Source organism: Cydia strobilella, chromosome 20 (assembly GCF_947568885.1).
Source record: "Cydia strobilella chromosome 20, ilCydStro3.1, whole genome shotgun sequence".
NCBI lineage: Eukaryota > Metazoa > Arthropoda > Insecta > Lepidoptera > Tortricidae > Cydia > Cydia strobilella.
Genome location: NC_086060.1, coordinates 59,561 through 82,749, shown reverse-complemented (window position 1 = coordinate 82,749; position 23,189 = coordinate 59,561). Strand labels below are relative to the sequence as shown.

General features: G+C 48.4%; 2 protein-coding genes across 2 annotated transcripts in view; one reads left to right on the top strand and one right to left on the bottom strand.

The window, feature by feature from the left end:
* Nucleotides 1–2,617: 2,617 nt before the first annotated feature.
* LOC134750534 (THO complex subunit 3) lies at nucleotides 2,618–8,473 on the top strand. Its single transcript, XM_063685730.1, has 6 exons — nucleotides 2,618–2,924; nucleotides 3,107–3,228; nucleotides 4,696–4,831; nucleotides 5,241–5,506; nucleotides 6,819–6,919; nucleotides 7,318–8,473. Exons 1-6 carry the CDS (start codon nucleotides 2,727–2,729, stop codon nucleotides 7,482–7,484), a joined length of 990 nt encoding a protein of 329 aa, XP_063541800.1. The 5' UTR covers nucleotides 2,618–2,726; the 3' UTR covers nucleotides 7,485–8,473.
* A 1,455-nt stretch (nucleotides 8,474–9,928) lies between these two features.
* The window catches only part of LOC134750594 (protein Skeletor, isoforms B/C), a 40,067-nt gene continuing 26,806 nt past the window's right edge, over nucleotides 9,929–23,189 (bottom strand). The window contains exon 15 of the mRNA XM_063685796.1: nucleotides 9,929–11,287. The gene's annotated coding sequence lies outside the window, so the exon portion shown is untranslated. The remainder of the gene's footprint in view (nucleotides 11,288–23,189) is intronic.

Here is a 23,189-nt window from a genome sequence, read left to right as displayed (position 1 = left end):
CATCCATAGTATCGTCACTTAGCATAGATTTAGTCTTAAGTTTGTCGTATTCTAATGCTATTAAATATTGTATATTTAGGTAGGCGGTATGTTTAACTCTCGTATCGGTCTTGGATCACAACCCTATTTTCTTACGACTTCCGTGATATTTAGGGCAACACTAAGAGTCCATTTCCGGTAGCCATAACTCGTTCTCGTTACTTTCGGAGAGAACTCACATTGTCCTGTGCTCCGTTGTCGAAAACTACCTTAGTCGCTCTTTAGCCTTAACCAAGTATAGAATAGTATAAAATCAGTGCCAATCACATGTGTGCGGTGGAAAAGTACAAAGCTAAGCTCGTAGGCTGGTCCAGGTAGAGGGTAATTCGGTAAGACAGCAGCTGCACGATATTCCTAGATACCAGAGCCGCCCAAAGCTAGCCTTCTTCGCAGCAAACCTCGAGTTCAAGGTATGTGATTTGTGCACTTTCCATTGATATTTACTTGTTCCGCGATTTCTTATTAAAATATAGTATACACGGGTGTGTAAAGTTAGTGTAAACATTTTTTAGCAAATACAGTCCATTAATCAATTTTATCGTTATTGCATCTAAAAACAAGTAGGTTTGATGTAGTTGAGCGCTTTGGTAAAAACTAAAAACCCGTGTTGTTCATCGCGGAACCAACCGTTTAGCTGTTTGAATATTTTTGAGTATGAAATAAAACTATGAAAACGGATTATATCGCGATATAATCCCTTTTCATAGTTTTATTTCATGAGTAACTATCGCGGTAACCGAAGACAGTATTATTTTTGAGTAAATAATTGATTCAAAAACCTTACCGAAGATGCTGAGTAGGTATTGCAATTGGTTTGTAGTTATGGACAGCATGGCGGGAAACAACGACCTCAATGACCACGACTGCTCTGACAAGAGAGTATCCGACTGAGAAGAAGTTATATGGACATCCGATTTCGATCCTGATTTATGAATTGGTAATAAGTGTGGCAATGGTCTATGAAAATGTGAAAATGTATAATGACACTCCCTCGCTCTATACTTATTTAAATCGGTGCAAAGTTAGCTTAGAAGGATTCTTATGATAGAAAGCTACTTACCTCTTTTGAACCCTAGTTGAAATTTGTATTCCACCTACTTCCTCGTATTTACCTGCCATGGAATATCAAATTTAAATTTCGAGTTCAACTGTCTTTCGCATGTCATATAGACACATTAGTGATGCCGATGCGTCAATAATTGGCCGTGTCTACTGTCTTGTATATCTATATTGTGAAATAAAAGTAATTTATTTATAGTGGTAATGTTGCGAAATTGTTTGTCGCTCCTGAATGGGCCGGCCAGGGCTCCGAGCCGCACCGTGGTGCCGGCGAGGAAGTGGAACCAGTGCACCATGTGCATCAGCCTGCCGCCGCGGAGCCCGCACACGCTTGGAGTAAGTTCGACGCCAAATAACCGCTCTCGATAATCCTATCGTACTCTCAAAGCTCGTATATGGCTCGTATGCTTGAAAATTCGTTGCTCATACTTAATACAAACTTTGCGGTCATTTTTGTGGAGCTATGGAATGGCAAACCAAGGTGTGTTAATTAAGTAAGAGCGGCTCAACGCCCTTTAATGTGAAACATAAAGCGCGCTCCAGACTACGCGGCGCGAAGCCGCGAACGCGAGTGTGGAGTCGATTTCGCTGATTAGCAAACTAGACTCCACACTCGCGTTCGCGGCTTCGCGCCATGATTCGCGCATGAGTGTGGGGGGCCCTTAAGGGGTTATTAGTGTTATTACATTGGACCAAACACTGGACACTTTCTACTATCTTGCTGCTAAGAGAAGCAGGGAAACAACAGGTAACTTACGTGATAAGATGTACCTTTCCCTGTCCTTTTTAGCAGAAAGTTCCTGAAAAAAAATAGATATGTATTAATTCCTAATGGATATGCCCTAGGCATTGAGCAGGTTAAGACTTATTTGCTTAGATAATTGCATTGTTATTCTATTCTAGTAAGAATAACGTTGGCTTACTGTTGTCTCAGGAGTCGGTGGCGCACGGCGCGTTCATGATGGTGGTTTGGCTCGCGCCATTGCTCATCCTCATGTCACAGATCAAGATCTGGAGACGCAAATATGGCTCAAACTAGCCTGAAAGCTAAATACGCGTCTATGTCAAAAATAAATACAGTTTAATTATTTTTGTTGTTTTATTCCTTATAGACTATAATAAAATATTAATAACCCTTTGCTACTGCCGTTCGTTGCATCTAAAAAAAATAAAGAAAGGTCGTCACTGTTGCATGTGCAGGTCACGTGGACGGAAGGTCGAAGACCTGCAGGAACCGAAACTTTTTCAGCTTAGATTTTTTTTATTGTATAGTTTGTAAAAGGACTGTCTCATTTTAAACAGACAATCATACTATCTTTGTCTTACACTAGTACTAGCACCTAAAAGAAAGGGATGTATAGTTTTTTTAGTTCTTATTTACTGACAATTTGGTTTGACCAACTATATTAATTGTACTTCTATATTTTTCAGTAGACAACAAGTTTTTACTGAACGCACCCAGAATGTTTTTTTAATGTAGCAACCCTAAACTGACAAATGTCATGTCAAAGTTGTCAAACTCAAACCGGCTCGGCGGCGGCGGTGCTCCGCTCGGTTGTTTGTAAACGAGACTATAAAGCTTTACGTGGTTACTGTATAATTCAGGTTAATACACTTTTATATCAATCATGAAGGAACCGAAGCAGACTCCTATAAAGGACCTGGCCGAGTTGCGCGCGTACTTCGCGTCGCACAACGCGGTCCGCGAGTACATCGCGCACTCGTCCAAGGTGCACTCGGTGGGCTGGTCATGCGACGGCCGCAAGCTCGCCTCGGGTTCCTTCGACAAGACCGTCGCCATCTTCAACCTCGAGCGGAACCGACTGGTGAGCTTGCTATTTGTTGTTTGTAGGTTATGTTTGTTTACAACGTAAGGCACGGTGCCTTTATGTGGTCCACCCGTTGTACAATTTGTATTTTAATCTGAATTTAGTTCTGGATATAAAGTAAATTACTTTATCTTAATTAGAATTTTGTTTTGTTTTGTACTGGGGTGTTGTTATTTTAGGTGCAAGAGTTTGTGTTCCGAGGGCACACTGGCTCAGTGGATCAGCTGTGCTGGCATGCATCACACCCAGACTTGCTCAGCACCGCCAGCGGGGACAAGTCCGTGCGCATCTGGGACACCAGGTAACTTAACAGTAGCTATAAGTAAGTGTACACAACTACACACCACCAAACCACCACCCCAAAACACCAAACCACCACCACCAAACACCAAATTACCAAATTATTTGATAAAATCGTCTTCATCATCGATGAGATTTTCATCGACCATAATGAAGCCTTCAACAGTGTTGAAACATGGAATAGAATAGAATAGAAATAATTTATTCATGAGCGCAAACACAAAAATAGAAAATTATACAAAACAGAGAAACATAAAAAAGAGAAAGTGCCACGAAATGCGCTCACCTCAGCATGTTGCTGGGTACTTCCAGAGTTGATCTTCCGATGGGACCATCAGGTGAAACAATCACGACAGATGATTGTTATCATGAAGTAATAAACTAGTGGATGTGAAATTATAAAACATACAAAATAGAGTAAAAACAAGTTTTGAATGAAATACTTAAATTCACTGTATTTTTTACTATGGTATCTGAAGCTACATAAACTAAAGCCTGACCAGGAATATATGATCACGCGCCATGTTGCGTAATTTCACTGGAACTATGATCATATATTACTGGTCAGGCTTTAATTACAGACCTATATATATATACCTTATCCTATTAATATCGACAGATGGAATCACAAATTAAAACTATATTTATCTGCTGAAAAATAAGATGTTTAATGTTATTTTTACAAAAACGTTCTCAATGTTCTTATTTTTTAAGGTGCAGTAAGGTCGTGTTCTTCTTTGACTCTCACTAAGCGTAAGCGTGAGCGAGATGGAAGTGCGTGCCCGGGCGGACATCATTTTATTAATTCAAATTTTTTGTATGTTAAAGTAAATAAAAAAGTTTTTCTACTCGTCGACTGTAATGGTTGAATTAAGATTTCGTATACCAAACTGTAATTGGGTACTTTTCATGTATGGGCTCCCAACTCAACTATAATATTCATTTTGGAAGCGAAACTGCAATGGCGAAACTGAAGTGGGAGTGGGCTGGTCGCTGGACATGTGGCACATGTGGTGTAATATAAAGACGGCTCGCCCAGACGCCCAGTAGGAAAACCAAAAATGCGTTGTTATGACGACATCAAAACAACAGCTGGATCAAAATGGGTACAAAGAGCACAAAATATAACAGAATGGCAAAAATTTAAGGAGGCCTACATCTCAAGGATTAAAAAGGGCTAAGAAGAAGAAGATAGGATAAAATGTAACAATACCGTGAATACCCCTTAATAGAAAGTAGAAAAAGTAATTCTGCCCATAAACTAAAACCAGAGAGTTATAGGCTAGCTAGACGCACAAGATAAGACGTTGCATTACACAAAGCCGCGAACAGAATGTAGTAATTTCCTATTATGATGCTTCCAGGCTTACAGGATGCCAGGCTCCCGTGAGCCGTGGCAAAAAATCCGGGATAACGCGAGGAAAATGATGATGAAGACGCTTACACAAGATTATTAAAAACTTCACAGATCTCGCAAGTGTGCGGCTGTAATCCCGACGAAGGGCGAGAACATCAACATCGCGTGGGCACCGAACGGCGCCGCCATCGCCGTCGGCAACAAGGAGGACTTGGTGTCGTTCATAGACACGCGCACCTACAAAGTGGTGAGTTCAACAAATAAAATAACTGCTGGTTTTATGACAGAATTAAAGTGCAAGGACAGGGTTCGGTTCTGTTTAATGGTGTGTGCCACCGGCTGGAAAGCGTCAACTTTCGAGCTGCTGCGCTAAACGAAGTTTCCGCTTTCCGGCTCCGTCGAACACAAAAATAGGATACCTAACTCGGCCAGTTGATAAGAAAGCCTCAGATCACAATATGTTTGTCCACAAACATGTGATCTTAGACATTTCTAACTTTACTGCCCTAATAGAAACGAGTATGTAGGTAATAAATAGACTATTATTTATTTCATGTATAAAATCTGTTTAGACGTGTTCAACATCACGTCATATAAGTATTTATAAGTTCATACTTGTTTATACCCACTAAAAGTTGAGAACATGTCAATGTCAGGTGACAGAGGAACAATTCCACTTCGAGGTGAACGAGATCTCGTGGAACAACAGCTCGGACCTGTTCTACCTGACCAACGGGCTGGGCTGCGTGCACATCCTGTCGTACCCGGGCCTGGCGCTGCAGACCGTGCTGAAGGCGCACCCGGGCACGTGCATATGTATCGAGCACGACCCCACGGGGCGGTACTTCGCCACGGGCTCGGCCGACGCGTTGGTCTCGCTGTGGGACGCTCAAGAATTGGCTGCGCTCAGAGTATTTTCCAGGTGAAGATGTTTTTTTGTTTTTGACGCATCTAATCCGATTGTTAAAATCTAAAAGTATATTTGGAATGGCTCCAAAAATTTTTAATAAAATTCCAAATGAGCTAAGAAATACAGATGACATGATTAGTTTTAAAAGTAAGTTATTTAAATTTTTAATTGACAAAGCATATTATAGTGTAAGTGAATGTTTGTTAGATGATTTTGATAAGTAATGGTAACTGTGCTCAGCATGCAGCCACAGTCCATAAATGGAAAATTGTACGCCTTACGGCACAACATAGTGATACAATGATTATGTGAGACCTGTACTTATGTGTGTATACGTGTAATTGTATATGTTTCTTTTACCAATAAAGTACTGTATCACTGTATGTACCTTACCTATGTTGAACAAATAAAAGCTTTTGACTTTTGTTATAGCCCAGGGTATGCGAGTGTTATTTAAACGCCATGATATTTTATCATATCTGGGCTATCAAAATCGCCGCCAACTTAGCTGTCTAACTCTATTGAAGTATGTACGTGTATTTGAACTGTAGAGTCCGACTTTGTTATAGGTATTACTTATTAGAGAAGTTTCGATACGAGTCATTTTATATTCTTGATCCCTCTGGCCACGTGGTCCTCCTGCATTTGTTCTACCGATCGGACCACATGAACTTTTTTCCGCTTATTAACTAATCGGACTATAGAAACTGGACCACGTGGCCCAACTAATCGGATCACGCGTTCTAGACGTGGATAACGCGAACTGCATAGAGTCTTAGATATTTGCGACGACCAGCGAAGCGTGTTAGGTGAACTGTGACCGTCACCGACATTTTTTTTTGCAAGATATTGATTTACATTAAATTAAATTAAGAAAGAAAAATGTATTCATGATATAGACTAGGGCAATAGTCCCTGCGACCAAATGAGTTCATTTGGTCCGGTCGGTAGGATGAAACGGAATTACAATTCCTCGTAGTCCGATTAATCGAACTATTAGGAAAAAAAAACGTCCTTTGTGGTCCGATCAGTCGGACGAAGCGGAATTACAATTGCCGGTAGTCCGATTAATCGGACCGAGCAGTAAGAAAAGTTCATGTGGTCCGATCGGTAGGACATAGGCAGTAGGACCACGTGGCCCGAGCGTTCTTGATGGCCATCACGTCACGTAAAAGCGTTTGACCAATTCGATATCATAACGACACTACTGGACTGTACAGACTGTGCTTTGGTTTCAAATTTCGACCACCCCCGCAACCGGACCAGACCTAAGCTGTAGGCACCCGTGCTGTAGCCGTGCCTTAACACTTGGCTGTTTGTGCAGACTGGAGTGGCCGGTGCGCACGCTCTCGTTCAGCTTCGACGGCCGCCTGCTGGCGTCGGCCAGCGAGGACCACGTTATAGATATCGGGGACACAGAGACAGGTATACTCTACTTTTCAGGCTTAGAAACCTTTTGGACGCCAAGAACACGTAAAATATCCAGAGAAGTGCCCAGTGCGGCCGTAAGAAGACCGTTAACACATTCACCACAATAAACCTATCATAAGACCTATTGTAAACCCACAAAAGCAATAAATTAATTAATGAATTGCCACCATCCCGCTCGGCAGGTTCTCTGTTCGTAGGCGCTTTTCGCTTCAAAGTGGAAAAAACACGTTATCGGCTAATACAAGCATAGCGCGTTCGTCTGCCGTTATGAATTTTTAGTAACTTTATTAGCAAGCCTCGTAGGCCCAAATTGTGCCGGCCGAGGTTAATAATGACATTTTTTTAAATGATGTTTTGTAAGGATGGACAGTAATACTTAACGTTATCCACAGGAGAGAAAGTAGCAGAGATCCCGGTGTCAGCGGCCACATTCACTGTATCCTGGCATCCCAGCCGGTACCTGGCCGCCTTCGCCTGCGAGGACAAGGAGCCCTCGGAGAGGAAGAGGGATGCCGGCAACCTCAAGCTGTGGGGGCTGCCCAACCAGGACCGCAACTAACTGTAGCCACTTGACCCACAAGCCCGCTACAACCCCGAGAGGAACAACAAGTCAACAAGTTGTGGGGGCTGCCCAACCAGGACCGCAACTAACTGTAGCCACTTGACCCACAAGCCCGCTACAACCCCGAGAGGAACAACAAGTCAACAAGTTGTGGGGGCTGCCCAACCAGGACCGCAACTAGTGCACTGTGGCTGGCTCTCGGCTGCTGAGCCACTCACCTGCACAAAGTGCCCCTTCAAGACGATTTGAGACGGGCCTCCGGCTGGACCTTTCCAGCTCCTTGAGCTACGGAAGCCTCTGTACCTTCAAACCTGGACTAATAGAGCGTCAATAGGACGAAATTCCTCCTGGTTAGCCCATTTCGAAACAATTGAAGATTGCATCCTACAGAAAAGAAAAAACCAAATTAGCTCCAAGTTGTCATGATTGCACATGACTCTGCCCCTGCTAGAACACATATTATTATGTGACTTTTTTGTAAATATTATTGTGAAATATAACGTGTTAAAAAAATGAGACAATATAGTCAATATATGTATAGTATGTGAATGTGTAGTGATTTGTGGCTTTGAAATACTTTGAATAGAGCCGCAAGATGTCACATACATTGGATAACGTTACATTTTAATTGCACTCTTTTTGCAGTGATTCTCTTAAAAACAGCTGTTGAGCTACTTTCAAGAGAGTAACTAAAAAAGAGATGCAAAATGAGTGTGACGTCATTCAAGGTTCAAACTTCAAACCGCGCAAATGTTTGTGGAAGTGTTTAAACAATTTTGATCCCAGTTGAAATCGAAATGTGTGTAAAATAAAGCCTGGCCAGTAATATATGATCATTGTCTAGAGGGCGCTGTTATTCTCATGTATATAGGGTGACAGTTCAGTATATATAAAGTATGAATAAATTCGTTCCAGTGAAATTCCGCAACATGGCGCGTGATTATATATTCCTGGTCAGGCTTTACTTATAATAATTACTTTAATGTAAGTAGGATTAATAAATATTTTTTTCCTAAAAAATATATTTAATTGAATGGCCGCAGTCGCGCCCGCGCCGCCTGTCCATCCTGAAGTATACATATACACTAAACCAGCCATTCTTAAAGTGTGCTTCGCGGACCCCTAGGGCTCCGCAAAGCCTCTGTCGAGACTCCGCGATAATACTTATAATAATAAGGAAAAGAACCAGCTCTTCTATAGGTATATACCTGGGCTATAACCGCGAGAACCGAAATCCGAAGCTTGCGGGCATCTTTCTCTGTCACTCTAATTACGCCTTCATTGGAGTAAAAGAGAAAGATCCCCGCAATTTGCGAATTTCGGTTTTCGCGGTAGACCCCCCTGTGACGTGTTTCCACAGTGACAAACGAAAATTTTTTATTTGGGGCTCCATCAAATATTTCGCTTTTCGAAAGGGTTCCGTCACCAAAAAAGTTTGAGAATGGCTGCTCTATACGGTCAGCAAAACGAATAGCACTAATAGCTAATAGTTTGGTTGACTGAACCTGAAGTGATGGGACCATTCGTAAACCTTATTGCGAGCACATAGGGTCTAGGTCTACTACTGGCCAGCTAAGTGTGTTGCTGACGGTAATGTCAGTATTTTTTTTTTTTTTTATGTTATGTAGCTGCCTTAATGTTAAAGCTGACTGATGCATTTCAGTACAAGTACACTGCAATATACAAATATGTGTCCATCAATCAAACAACAATACAACTTCCTTATATTAAATATTTTATTTTCTATCAAAACATATAGGGTAAACAACAATTTGTATACAAAATAAAAATAAATATCGTATAAAAACGAGATCTATCGTAAGTACGCTAAAAGATTTTAATTTCGGACCCATTTTGTACCTTGTCGCAGTGACAATAGTATGAGGTCCCTCTCCCTGGCGACTTTCATATTGATTGTCACAAGGTCCGAAATGGGTCGTAAATTAAAATCTGTACAATAAAGTGAACACGATTCGAGTCTTACAAAACAGTTCTGTAGGAACTCTTATGTAATTATTGCAAAAGCTTTGAGCCGTCATATAATTTTAAAATAGTATAGTCAGCAACAGTAGTGGCTGAGCGAGCGAGGCGAGGCGAGGCGGGGGAGGAGGGGTGCCTAAAGTGTTCTGGGAACAACTTTATTGTTAAGGGAGTAAGACCGTTTTTATCATTTTGACCACCTCACCCCAGCTTTAGCTCCGCTGATGACTGTATAATGGTATACAAACAAACAAATAAATATACCTTATATGTAACTTTTTTCTTATAGCATATTGAGTATAATGTATAAATTATTTTTATAAGTAAACATTTTCGACCTTCAGGCAGTGATATTGTTGCACTTCAGTTATATAGTATTTAATCATGTATAAAGTTGTAAAATGATGATAATTTATTTACATAGAAACACATATATCTTACATTTTAGATCAAAATATACGTCAAACCTTAAAATCTAAAACGCAACGTAAATTATAAATGACATAAATAAGTCACATTCTAAAATACCGATGCGACTAATTTGCCAATAAATATGTACATACACATGAGCTGACATGGCCTTAAGAGGCTGGTGTCGATTTTAGTCGCAAAAATGTAAAATTGATAGATTTCGTCGATGAAATTGTACACCTTTTGTTACCTAATTGAAATAACAAGTACTGGTTTCTATTAGCACGTCTTCTTATCTTGCCTTTTATCAGATAAATATTTTGAAAACAGACAAAATTAGTAATAATTTTTTTTCCGATGGACGTTAAGGTAAACGCGCGTAAAGCACTGATTTTGTCGCTCTTATTTGTAAATTTCGTAAAGTTTGCACTGCTAAAAATGGTAAATTTGTATTACAAATATTCTGTACTTGACTTTTATCAGATTACATTTCGAGGAAATGAAAGTTAAACGAATTAAATTTTCTCCAGAAATGACCTCAAAACTCTACTCAAAAATCAACTTATTTTCGACGTAATTTTGATACTTAAACAATCTACAACATATGCTGAAACTATTCTTATACATCAATTTGTATAATTTACCACAATTTTTTGATGAATTTTTAAAAACTGCCCCTTCCCTTCATATATTACCGGCGACGCACGCTCGCGACCTCATTATTAAAAGGCAAGATGAGAAGACGTTTTAATAGAAACCATAGAAACCAATACATGTTATTTAGATATTACGTAACAAAACGTGTATAATTTCAAAGACGAATTAATATACGAGTACCTAATACAATACGGTGTTGTCCACATATTAATGGAAGTACCTATAGTCGACGTCGAAGATATTTATATTTATACTTTTGCTTCTTCTTTCTTTGTAATAATGGAATAAGGCGCCACATGTAAACATATCTTTGACGTCGACTGTGTACAATGATGACACGATATTTTACGAGTAATATGTAAGTAGGTGCGTGCGTATGTGGTATGTATATACCATCAGCCGTAAAAGTGAATGGCGAATTTATCAATGAATTCATTCATAATTTCTCCATGCAATTTCACAACTCACTACATTGTACAACCCACGCCTCTACGAAATATTCGCTACCTATACATATATTAAATTGCTGTCACGTCACGGCCAAACAGCCTAATTCCGCAATTCAATGTCTGTTCTTACATGGTTTATCGCCAATTTTCAAATCGCCCCTAGGATCAACGTTGAATCTCTGGTTGTGATGTACGAGTAATACTTAAAACTAGTGGACGGATGCAAGAAGCTCTTACGCTATAAGGAGGACGAAAGTCGATGAAGCCTCGACTCGCGGGTCGTGTACAGTTGTACACATGTCTCTGAAATTAAAACAAACCAAACGTAAGTATACTTAATACTGCCTTCACAAAATCTTACCCTAAATCTAAAACTGAGACTTGATTAAGCTTAGAATAAATTTATATTTGCAGACGTTTCTGCTTGTTAAAAATAATGTTTCACCTCAGCAGCACGAACAAGCTTACTTTCGAAAGTGACTTGTTTGAAATTTTAAGAAATTCGATGGTAAACTTAGGAGTAGTCGTTTTTTAGAAATAATGAAATAGAAGAATGTCATTTCCGCACGTGTATCGAACGACGTTTTTTAATACAGTTGAGAAAAAATAAGAAAAGCAACAAGTAAGGAATGGAATTCGGAATTTTTATATTATTAATTCTGTGACATCATTGACATTATGAAGAGGTGTTTTTCTTCTAGCTTTTATTCGACTAGAATAGATTTTGTTATTATTATTGAACCCACTTCAATGAAGGTTTTTTTTAAAATGCATGTTCTATAAGACAGAAACAATTGTAAATATTAAAACATTGTACTATTATTACCTAAATATCGTTATTTACGATTATTTGTGTATCGTATATATTTATTTATTTAGGAAACAAACAGTCACATACAGATAAGTTTAAACTTGCAGATATACAATAAGACCTATAGTTCCATTAATTATACCAAACTGATATTGATAACAAGTAGAAACAGGGCTTGTTCGGCACTGCCTATAAATAGGAAGATACACAGAAGTAACAATTGGATACACAACTAACAAAGTACCTAAGTATCAAACATGCTTACAAACATACATACATACATACATACATATATTTATAAAAACAATATCTAATGTTGCCTTGGGAAACTTAAAACATTCTTGCAGTAAGGAAAATACGCCTCTTCTTTGACAGGCGTTCCGTTCCATTCAGACAACTTATTAAGATCGGTTTTTCAACATTAAAAAATAAACGTGTTATAATACTTATAATGATGAAGAGGTAAGTAATAAAATATGAAATTTTCATATTTTTCGTATTCTTACATTAACAGTAGGTTTTTATGTTGATCACGACGTTTAAAGGAAACTAATATTAACACTCATCAATAAGTAGTCATGAATTGGAACAAGTAAAAATTTAAAAAAATTGGAAAAGTAAAAAGCACTAGTTCCCGAAAACCAACTTTCCGCACGCTAAACAGCAGTGTTGGCCGTAATTGTTAATTTTAATTAACCATTGATTAATTTTATTAACCATTAGTTCCGCCATTAACCAATTGCATTAAAGTTAATTCGGATTAAAGTTAATTCGGATTAAATTTTTGAGACGTTAATGGCCATTGAAGTTAATTCGGATTAACTTCAATGGCCATTAAAGTTTCAAAAAATTAATTAGAATTACTCTAAATTGCATTAACGTCTAATAAAATTACATTCGTGATATTTTAAAATGAGACTAAGGATTGGTGCAACATAGGCACACGCTGTTTTAGTCATCCGACTCGTCTTGATGAGCACTTAGGAGAGCGGTACCCATGATAGAGTTGATGCTGAACCCTGGCAGTACCTAGTGGATCTAAGGTTTGGTGCAACATAGGCACACGCTGTTTTAGTCACCCGACTCGTCTTGATGAGCACTTAGGAGAGCAGTACCCATGATAGAGCTGATGCTGAACCCTGGCAGTACCTAGCGGAACTAAGGTTTGGTTCAACATAGGCACACCCTGTTTTAGTCATCCGACTCGTCTTGATGAGCACTTAGGAGAGCAGTACCCATGATAGAGCTGATTCTGAACCCTAGCACTACCTAGTGGATCTAAGGTTTGGTGCAACATAGGCACCCGCTGTTTTAGTCACCCGACTCGTCTTGATTAGCACTTAGGAGAGCAGTACCCATAATGGAGCTGATGCTGAACCCTGGCAGTACCTAGCGGAACTAAGGTTTGGTGCAACATAGGCACACGCTGTTTTAGTCACCCGACTCGTCTTGATGAGCACTTAGGAGAGCGGTACCCATGATAGAGCTGATGCTGAACCCTGGCAGTACCTAGCGGAACTAAGGTTTGGTTCAACATAGGCACACCCTGTTTTAGTCATCCGACTCGTCTTGATGAGCACTTAGGAGAGCAATACCCATGATAGAGCTGATGCTGAACCCTAGCACTACCTAGTGGATCTAAGGTTTGGTGCAACATAGGCACACGCTGTTTTAGTCATCCGACTCGTTTTGATGAGCACTTAGGAGAGCGGTACCCATGGTAGAGCTGATGCTGAACCCTGGCAGTACATAGTGGAACTAAGGTTTGGTGCAACATAGGCACGCGCTGTTTTGGTCATCCGACTCGTCTTGATGAGCACTTAGGAGAGCAGTACCCATGATAGAGCTGATGCTGAACCCTGGCAATACCTAGTGGATCTAAGGTTTGGTGCAATATAGGCACGCGCTATTTTGGGCATCCGACTCGTCTTGATGAGCACTTAGGAGAGCAGTACCCATGGTAGAGCTGATGCTGAACCCTGGCATTACCTAGAGGAACTAAGGTTTGGTGCAACATAGGTACGCGCTGTTTTGATCATCCGACTCGTCTTGATGAGCACTTAAGAGAGCAGTACCCAAGATAGAGCTGATGCTTAACCCTGGCAGTACCTAGTGGAAGTGCTCTCCTAAGTGCTCATCAAGACGAGTCGGGTGACTAAAACAGCGGGTGCCTATGTTGCACCAAACCTTAGATCCACTAGGTACTGCCAGGGTTCAGCATCAGCTCTATCATGGGTACTGCTCTCCTAAGTGCTCATCAAGACGAGTCGGACGACCTAAACAGCGCGTGCCTATGTTGCACCAAACCTTAGATCCACTAGGTACTGCCAGGGTGCAGCATCAGCTCTATCATGGGTACCGCTTTCCTAAGTGCTCATCAAGACGAGTCGGGTGACTAAAACAGCGTGTGCCTATGTTGCACCAAACCTTAGATCCACTAGGTAGTGCCAGGGTTCAGCATCAGCTCTACCATGGGTACCGCTCTCCTAAGTGCTAATCAAGACGAGTCGGATGACTAAAACGGCGTGTGCCTATGTTGCACCAATCCTTAGTTCCGCTAGGTACTGCCAGGGTTCAGCATCAGCTCCATTATGGGAACTGCTCTCTTAAGTGCTCATCAAGACGAGTCGGATGACTAAAACAGGGTGTGCCTATGTTGCACCAAACCCTAGATCCACTAGGTACTGCCAGGGTTCAGCATAAGCTCTATCATGGGTACTGCTCTCCTAAGTGCTCATCAAGACGAGTCGGATGACTAAAACAGCGTGTGCCTATGTCGCACCAAACCCTAGATCCACTAGGTACTGCCAGGGTTCAGCATCAGCTCTATCATGGGTACTGCTCTCCTAAGTGCTCATCAAGACGAGTCGGATGACTAAAACAGCGTGTGCCTATGTTGCACCAATCCTTAGTTCCGCTAGGTACTGCCAGGGTTCAGCATCAGCTCCATTATGGGTATTGCTCTCCTAAGTGCTCATCAAGACGAGTCGGATGACTAAAACAGCGTGTGCCTATGTTGCATCAATCCTTAGTTCCGCTAGGTACTGCCAGGGTTCAGCATCAGCTCCATTATGGGTACTGCTCTCCTAAGTGCTCATCAAGACGAGTCGGATGACTAAAACAGCGTGTGCCTATGTTGCACCAAACCCTAGATCCACTAGGTACTGCCAGGGTTCAGCATCAGCTCTATCGTGGGTACTGCTCTCCTAAGTGCTCATCAAGACGAGTCGGGTGACTAAAACAGCGTGTGCCTATGTTGCACTAAACCTTAGATCCACTAGGTACTGCCAGGGTTCAGCATCAGCTCTATCATGGGTACTGCTCTCCTAAGTGCTCATCAAGACGAGTCGGATGACTAAAACAGCGTGTGCCTATGTTGCACCAAACCTTAGATCCATTAGGTACTGCCAGGGTTCAGCATCAGCTCTATCATGGGTATGGCTCTCCGAAGTGCTCATCAAGACGAGTCGGATGACTAAAACAGCGTGTGCCTATGTTGCACCAAACCTTAGATCCACTAGGTACTGCCAGGGTTCAGCATCAGCTCTATCATGGGTACTGCTCTCCTAAGTGCTCATCAAGACGAGTCGGATGACTAAAACAGCGTGTGCCTATGTTGCACCAAACCTAGATCCATTAGGTACTGCCAGGGTTCAGCATCAGCTCTATCATGGGTATGGCTCTCCGAAGTGCTCATCAAGACGAGTCGGATGACTAAAACAGCGTGTGCCTATGTTGCACCAAACCTTAGATCCATTAGGTACTGCCAGGGTTCAGCATCAGCTCTATCATGGGTACGGCTCTCCGAAGTGCTCATCAAGACGATTTAAATGACCAAAACCGCGTATGTCTGTGTTGCACCAAACCAGAATTCTACTAGGTAGTAGGTAGGTACTGCTACTACTGCCAGGGTTCAGCCAGGGTCATTTTGCTGTCTCATTTTAAAATATCACGAATGTAATTTTATTAGACGTTAATGCAATTGAGAGTAATTCTAATTAATTTTCTGAAACTTTAATGGCCATTGAAGTTAATCCGAATTAAAGTTAATCCGAATTAACTTCAATGGCCATTAACGTCTCAAAAATTTAATCCGAATTAACTTTAATCCGAATTAAATGGCTAATGGTTAATGGCCATTAACCTTTTTAATTGTTAATTTTTAATGGTTAATGGCATTAGCGTTCGGCCAACACTGCAAACAGCCACGAAAAGTAGCACTTTTTGAGCAACTGTATTAAAAAGTAGCTTTTTAATTTAGTGAAGGCCATGGACTGCCACTTCATACTTCGGGGTCAATACATTTCAACCTTTAATATGTTGTCACTACTGAGGTGAAAAATTATACGTGCAACACGAGAGCAAAGTTATTTTACATCTCGTGTTTTTGAGTTCCTTGCTACGCTCAATTAACACTCGCAAGAAAAACCAACTTTCCTCTACTTTGCACAAATAACTATTGAAACTTGAATGTTAAAAGTAGAGTCGGATCGGACCAAGGTTTAAACAGTAAAAACTCTGTATGGCATTTGTAATTTCTATGAGAATATGACTTACATCGACACCCTCAGTTTGTTACGTTCAAGTCGGTGGCAAGTCGGACCTTAGACGGGCCGTACCTACTAGTCTCACGCTCAAACAAACCGGTGCCGCCACCGGCAGTTCACGCACGCATTTTACCCGTCGGAGGCTTTGCCATCTAGTGGCTTAGATCGGAAACTTCGTACCAATAAGCGGGGGGCTCCTGTGCTGCCGTCTCTAGAACACTTGCCTACACTACAGCCTCGCGGCGGCGACGAGCGCTCCCAGCAGCAGCGGCGCCAGGCTGGCGCCGGCGAGCGCCGCGCCGTTGCCCTTCTTGTTGAGGTTGCGCTTGTCCTAATGAAGGAACACTGACCTACACTACAGCCTCGCGGCGGCGACGAGCGCTCCCAGCAGCAGCGGCGCCAGGCTGGCGCCGGCGAGCGCCGCGCCGTTGCCCTTCTTGTTGAGGTTGCGCTTGTCCTAATGAAGGAACACTGACCTACACTACAGCCTCGCGGCGGCGAAGAGCGCTCCCAGCAGCAGCGGCGCCAGGCTGGCGCCGGCGAGCGCCGCGCCGTTGCCCTTCTTGTTGAGGTTGCGCTTGTCCTAATGAAGGAACACTGACCTACACTACAGCCTCGCGGCGGCGAAGAGCGCTCCCAGCAGCAGCGGCGCCAGGCTGGCGCCGGCGAGCGCCGCGCCGTTGCCCTTCTTGTTGAGGTTGCGCTTGTCCTAATGAAGGAACACTGACCTACACTACAGCCTCGCGGCGGCGACGAGCGCTCCCAGCAGCAGCGGCGCCAGGCTGGCGCCGGCGAGCACCGCGCCGTTGCCCTTCTTGTTGAGGTTGCGCTTGTCCTAATGAAGGAACACTGACCTACACTACAGCCTCGCGGCGGCGAAGAGCGCTCCCAGCAGCAGCGGCGCCAGGCTGGCGCCGGCGAGCGCCGCGCCGTTGCCCTTCTTGTTGAGGTTGCGCTTGTCCTAATGAAGGAACACTGACCTACACTACAGCCTCGCGGCGGCGACGAGCGCTCCCAGCAGCAGCGGCGCCAGGCTGGCGCCGGCGAGCGCCGCGCCGTTGCCCTTCTTGTTGAGGTTGCGCTTGTCCTAATGAAGGAACACTGACCTACACTACAGCCTCGCGGCGGCGACGAGCGCTCCCAGCAGCAGCGGCGCCAGGCTGGCGCCGGCGAGCGCCGCGCCGTTGCCCTTCTTGTTGAGGTTGCGCTTGTCCTAATGAAGGAACACTGACCTACACTACAGCCTCGCGGCGGCGAAGAGCGCTCCCAGCAGCAGCGGCGCCAGGCTGGCGCCGGCGAGCGCCGCGCCGTTGCCCTTCTTGTTGAGGTTGCGCTTGTCCTAATGAAGGAACACTGACCTACACTACAGCCTCGCGGCGGCGAAGAGCGCTCCCAGCAGCAGCGGCGCCAGGCTGGCGCCGGCGAGCGCCGCGCCGTTGCCCTTCTTGTTGAGGTTGCGCTTGTCCTAATGAAGGAACACTGACCTACACTACAGCCTCGCGGCGGCGAAGAGCGCTCCCAGCAGCAGCGGCGCCAGGCTGGCGCCGGCGAGCGCCGCGCCGTTGCCCTTCTTGTTGAGGTTGCGCTTGTCCTAATGAAGGAACACTGACCTACACTACAGCCTCGCGGCGGCGACGAGCGCTCCCAGCAGCAGCGGCGCCAGGCTGGCGCCGGCGAGCGCCGCGCCGTTGCCCTTCTTGTTGAGGTTGCGCTTGTCCTAATGAAGGAACACTGACCTACACTACAGCCTCGCGGCGGCGAAGAGCGCTCCCAGCAGCAGCGGCGCCAGGCTGGCGCCGGCGAGCGCCGCGCCGTTGCCCTTCTTGTTGAGGTTGCGCTTGTCCTAATGAAGGAACACTGACCTACACTACAGCCTCGCGGCGGCGAAGAGCGCTCCCAGCAGCAGCGGCGCCAGGCTGGCGCCGGCGAGCGCCGCGCCGTTGCCCTTCTTGTTGAGGTTGCGCTTGTCCTAATGAAGGAACACTGACCTACACTACAGCCTCGCGGCGGCGAAGAGCGCTCCCAGCAGCAGCGGCGCCAGGCTGGCGCCGGCGAGCGCCGCGCCGTTGCCCTTCTTGTTGAGGTTGCGCTTGTCCTAATGAAGGAACACTGACCTACACTACAGCCTCGCGGCGGCGACGAGCGCTCCCAGCAGCAGCGGCGCCAGGCTGGCGCCGGCGAGCGCCGCGCCGTTGCCCTTCTTGTTGAGGTTGCGCTTGTCCTAATGAAGGAACACTGACCTACACTACAGCCTCGCGGCGGCGACGAGCGCTCCCAGCAGCAGCGGCGCCAGGCTGGCGCCGGCGAGCGCCGCGCCGTTGCCCTTCTTGTTGAGGTTGCGCTTGTCCTAATGAAGGAACACTGACCTACACTACAGCCTCGCGGCGGCGACGAGCGCTCCCAGCAGCAGCGGCGCCAGGCTGGCGCCGGCGAGCGCCGCGCCGTTGCCCTTCTTGTTGAGGTTGCGCTTGTCCTAATGAAGGAACACTGACCTACACTACAGCCTCGCGGCGGCGACGAGCGCTCCCAGCAGCAGCGGCGCCAGGCTGGCGCCGGCGAGCGCCGCGCCGTTGCCCTTCTTGTTGAGGTTGCGCTTGTCCTAATGAAGGAACACTGACCTACACTACAGCCTCGCGGCGGCGACGAGCGCTCCCAGCAGCAGCGGCGCCAGGCTGGCGCCGGCGAGCGCCGCGCCGTTGCCCTTCTTGTTGAGGTTGCGCTTGTCCTAATGAAGGAACACTGACCTACACTACAGCCTCGCGGCGGCGACGAGCGCTCCCAGCAGCAGCGGCGCCAGGCTGGCGCCGGCGAGCGCCGCGCCGTTGCCCTTCTTGTTGAGGTTGCGCTTGTCCTAATGAAGGAACACTGACCTACACTACAGCCTCGCGGCGGCGACGAGCGCTCCCAGCAGCAGCGGCGCCAGGCTGGCGCCGGCGAGCGCCGCGCCGTTGCCCTTCTTGTTGAGGTTGCGCTTGTCCTAATGAAGGAACACTGACCTACACTACAGCCTCGCGGCGGCGACGAGCGCTCCCAGCAGCAGCGGCGCCAGGCTGGCGCCGGCGAGCGCCGCGCCGTTGCCCTTCTTGTTGAGGTTGCGCTTGTCCTAATGAAGGAACACTGACCTACACTACAGCCTCGCGGCGGCGACGAGCGCTCCCAGCAGCAGCGGCGCCAGGCTGGCGCCGGCGAGCGCCGCGCCGTTGCCCTTCTTGTTGAGGTTGCGCTTGTCCTAATGAAGGAACACTGACCTACACTACAGCCTCGCGGCGGCGACGAGCGCTCCCAGCAGCAGCGGCGCCAGGCTGGCGCCGGCGAGCGCCGCGCCGTTGCCCTTCTTGTTGAGGTTGCGCTTGTCCTAATGAAGGAACACTGACCTACACTACAGCCTCGCGGCGGCGACGAGCGCTCCCAGCAGCAGCGGCGCCAGGCTGGCGCCGGCGAGCGCCGCGCCGTTGCCCTTCTTGTTGAGGTTGCGCTTGTCCTAATGAAGGAACACTGACCTACACTACAGCCTCGCGGCGGCGACGAGCGCTCCCAGCAGCAGCGGCGCCAGGCTGGCGCCGGCGAGCGCCGCGCCGTTGCCCTTCTTGTTGAGGTTGCGCTTGTCCTAATGAAGGAACACTGACCTACACTACAGCCTCGCGGCGGCGACGAGCGCTCCCAGCAGCAGCGGCGCCAGGCTGGCGCCGGCGAGCGCCGCGCCGTTGCCCTTCTTGTTGAGGTTGCGCTTGTCCTAATGAAGGAACACTGACCTACACTACAGCCTCGCGGCGGCGACGAGCGCTCCCAGCAGCAGCGGCGCCGGCGAGCGCCGCGCCGTTGCCCTTCTTGTTGAGGTTGCGCTTGTCCTAATGAAGGAACACTGACCTACACTACAGCCTCGCGGCGGCGACGAGCGCTCCCAGCAGCAGCGGCGCCAGGCTGGCGCCGGCGAGCGCCGCGCCGTTGCCCTTCTTGTTGAGGTTGCGCTTGTCCTAATGAAGGAACACTGACCTACACTACAGCCTCGCGGCGGCGACGAGCGCTCCCAGCAGCAGCGGCGCCAGGCTGGCGCCGGCGAGCGCCGCGCCGTTGCCCTTCTTGTTGAGGTTGCGCTTGTCCTAATGAAGGAACACTGACCTACACTACAGCCTCGCGGCGGCGACGAGCGCTCCCAGCAGCAGCGGCGCCAGGCTGGCGCCGGCGAGCGCCGCGCCGTTGCCCTTCTTGTTGAGGTTGCGCTTGTCCTAATGAAGGAACACTGACCTACACTACAGCCTCGCGGCGGCGACGAGCGCTCCCAGCAGCAGCGGCGCCAGGCTGGCGCCGGCGAGCGCCGCGCCGTTGCCCTTCTTGTTGAGGTTGCGCTTGTCCTAATGAAGGAACACTGACCTACACTACAGCCTCGCGGCGGCGACGAGCGCTCCCAGCAGCAGCGGCGCCAGGCTGGCGCCGGCGAGCGCCGCGCCGTTGCCCTTCTTGTTGAGGTTGCGCTTGTCCTAATGAAGGAACACTGACCTACACTACAGCCTCGCGGCGGCGACGAGCGCTCCCAGCAGCAGCGGCGCCAGGCTGGCGCCGGCGAGCGCCGCGCCGTTGCCCTTCTTGTTGAGGTTGCGCTTGTCCTAATGAAGGAACACTGACCTACACTACAGCCTCGCGGCGGCGACGAGCGCTCCCAGCAGCAGCGGCGCCAGGCTGGCGCCGGCGAGCGCCGCGCCGTTGCCCTTCTTGTTGAGGTTGCGCTTGTCCTAATGAAGGAACACTGACCTACACTACAGCCTCGCGGCGGCGACGAGCGCTCCCAGCAGCAGCGGCGCCAGGCTGGCGCCGGCGAGCGCCGCGCCGTTGCCCTTCTTGTTGAGGTTGCGCTTGTCCTAATGAAGGAACACTGACCTACACTACAGCCTCGCGGCGGCGACGAGCGCTCCCAGCAGCAGCGGCGCCAGGCTGGCGCCGGCGAGCGCCGCGCCGTTGCCCTTCTTGTTGAGGTTGCGCTTGTCCTAATGAAGGAACACTGACCTACACTACAGCCTCGCGGCGGCGACGAGCGCTCCCAGCAGCAGCGGCGCCAGGCTGGCGCCGGCGAGCGCCGCGCCGTTGCCCTTCTTGTTGAGGTTGCGCTTGTCCTAATGAAGGAACACTGACCTACACTACAGCCTCGCGGCGGCGACGAGCGCTCCCAGCAGCAGCGGCGCCAGGCTGGCGCCGGCGAGCGCCGCGCCGTTGCCCTTCTTGTTGAGGTTGCGCTTGTCCTAATGAAGGAACACTGACCTACACTACAGCCTCGCGGCGGCGAAGAGCGCTCCCAGCAGCAGCGGCGCCAGGCTGGCGCCGGCGAGCGCCGCGCCGTTGCCCTTCTTGTTGAGGTTGCGCTTGTCCTAATGAAGGAACACTGACCTACACTACAGCCTCGCGGCGGCGAAGAGCGCTCCCAGCAGCAGCGGCGCCAGGCTGGCGCCGGCGAGCGCCGCGCCGTTGCCCTTCTTGTTGAGGTTGCGCTTGTCCTAATGAAGGAACACTGACCTACACTACAGCCTCGCGGCGGCGAAGAGCGCTACCAGCAGCAGCGGCGCCAGGCTGGCGCCGGCGAGCGCCGCGCCGTTGCCCTTCTTGTTGAGGTTGCGCTTGTCCTAATGAAGGAATACTGACCTACACTACAGCCTCGCGGCGGCGAAGAGCGCTCCCAGCAGCAGCGGCGCCAGGCTGGCGCCGGCGAGCGCCGCGCCGTTGCCCTTCTTGTTGAGGTTGCGCTTGTCCTAATGAAGGAACACTGACCTACACTACAGCCTCGCGGCGGCGAAGAGCGCTCCCAGCAGCAGCGGCGCCAGGCTGGCGCCGGCGAGCGCCGCGCCGTTGCCCTTCTTGTTGAGGTTGCGCTTGTCCTAATGAAGGAACACTGACCTACACTACAGCCTCGCGGCGGCGACGAGCGCTCCCAGCAGCAGCGGCGCCAGGCTGGCGCCGGCGAGCACCGCGCCGTTGCCCTTCTTGTTGAGGTTGCGCTTGTCCTAATGAAGGAACACTGACCTACACTACAGCCTCGCGGCGGCGACGAGCGCTCCCAGCAGCAGCGGCGCCAGGCTGGCGCCGGCGAGCGCCGCGCCGTTGCCCTTCTTGTTGAGGTTGCGCTTGTCCTAATGAAGGAACACTGACCTACACTACAGCCTCGCGGCGGCGACGAGCGCTCCCAGCAGCAGCGGCGCCAGGCTGGCGCCGGCGAGCGCCGCGCCGTTGCCCTTCTTGTTGAGGTTGCGCTTGTCCTAATGAAGGAACACTGACCTACACTACAGCCTCGCGGCGGCGACGAGCGCTCCCAGCAGCAGCGGCGCCAGGCTGGCGCCGGCGAGCGCCGCGCCGTTGCCCTTCTTGTTGAGGTTGCGCTTGTCCTAATGAAGGAACACTGACCTACACTACAGCCTCGCGGCGGCGAAGAGCGCTCCCAGCAGCAGCGGCGCCAGGCTGGCGCCGGCGAGCGCCGCGCCGTTGCCCTTCTTGTTGAGGTTGCGCTTGTCCTAATGAAGGAACACTGACCTACACTACAGCCTCGCGGCGGCGAAGAGCGCTCCCAGCAGCAGCGGCGCCAGGCTGGCGCCGGCGAGCGCCGCGCCGTTGCCCTTCTTGTTGAGGTTGCGCTTGTCCTAATGAAGGAATACTGACCTACACTACAGCCTCGCGGCGGCGAAGAGCGCTCCCAGCAGCAGCGGCGCCAGGCTGGCGCCGGCGAGCGCCGCGCCGTTGCCCTTCTTGTTGAGGTTGCGCTTGTCCTAATGAAGGAACACTGACCTACACTACAGCCTCGCGGCGGCGAAGAGCGCTCCCAGCAGCAGCGGCGCCAGGCTGGCGCCGGCGAGCGCCGCGCCGTTGC

What these genes read in the sequence shown, in the direction of transcription:
- LOC134750534 (XM_063685730.1), top strand. Translation starts at nt 2,727, where the DNA reads ATGAAGGAACCGAAGCAGACTCCTATAAAGGACCTGGCCGAGTTGCGC. An exon ending in GCGCTCAGAGTATTTTCCAG is followed by an intron (nt 5,507 to 6,818) that starts GTGAAGATGTTT and finishes CTGTTTGTGCAG; the next exon opens with ACTGGAGTGGCCGGTGCGCA. An exon ending in TATCGGGGACACAGAGACAG is followed by an intron (nt 6,920 to 7,317) that starts GTATACTCTACT and finishes CGTTATCCACAG; the next exon opens with GAGAGAAAGTAGCAGAGATC.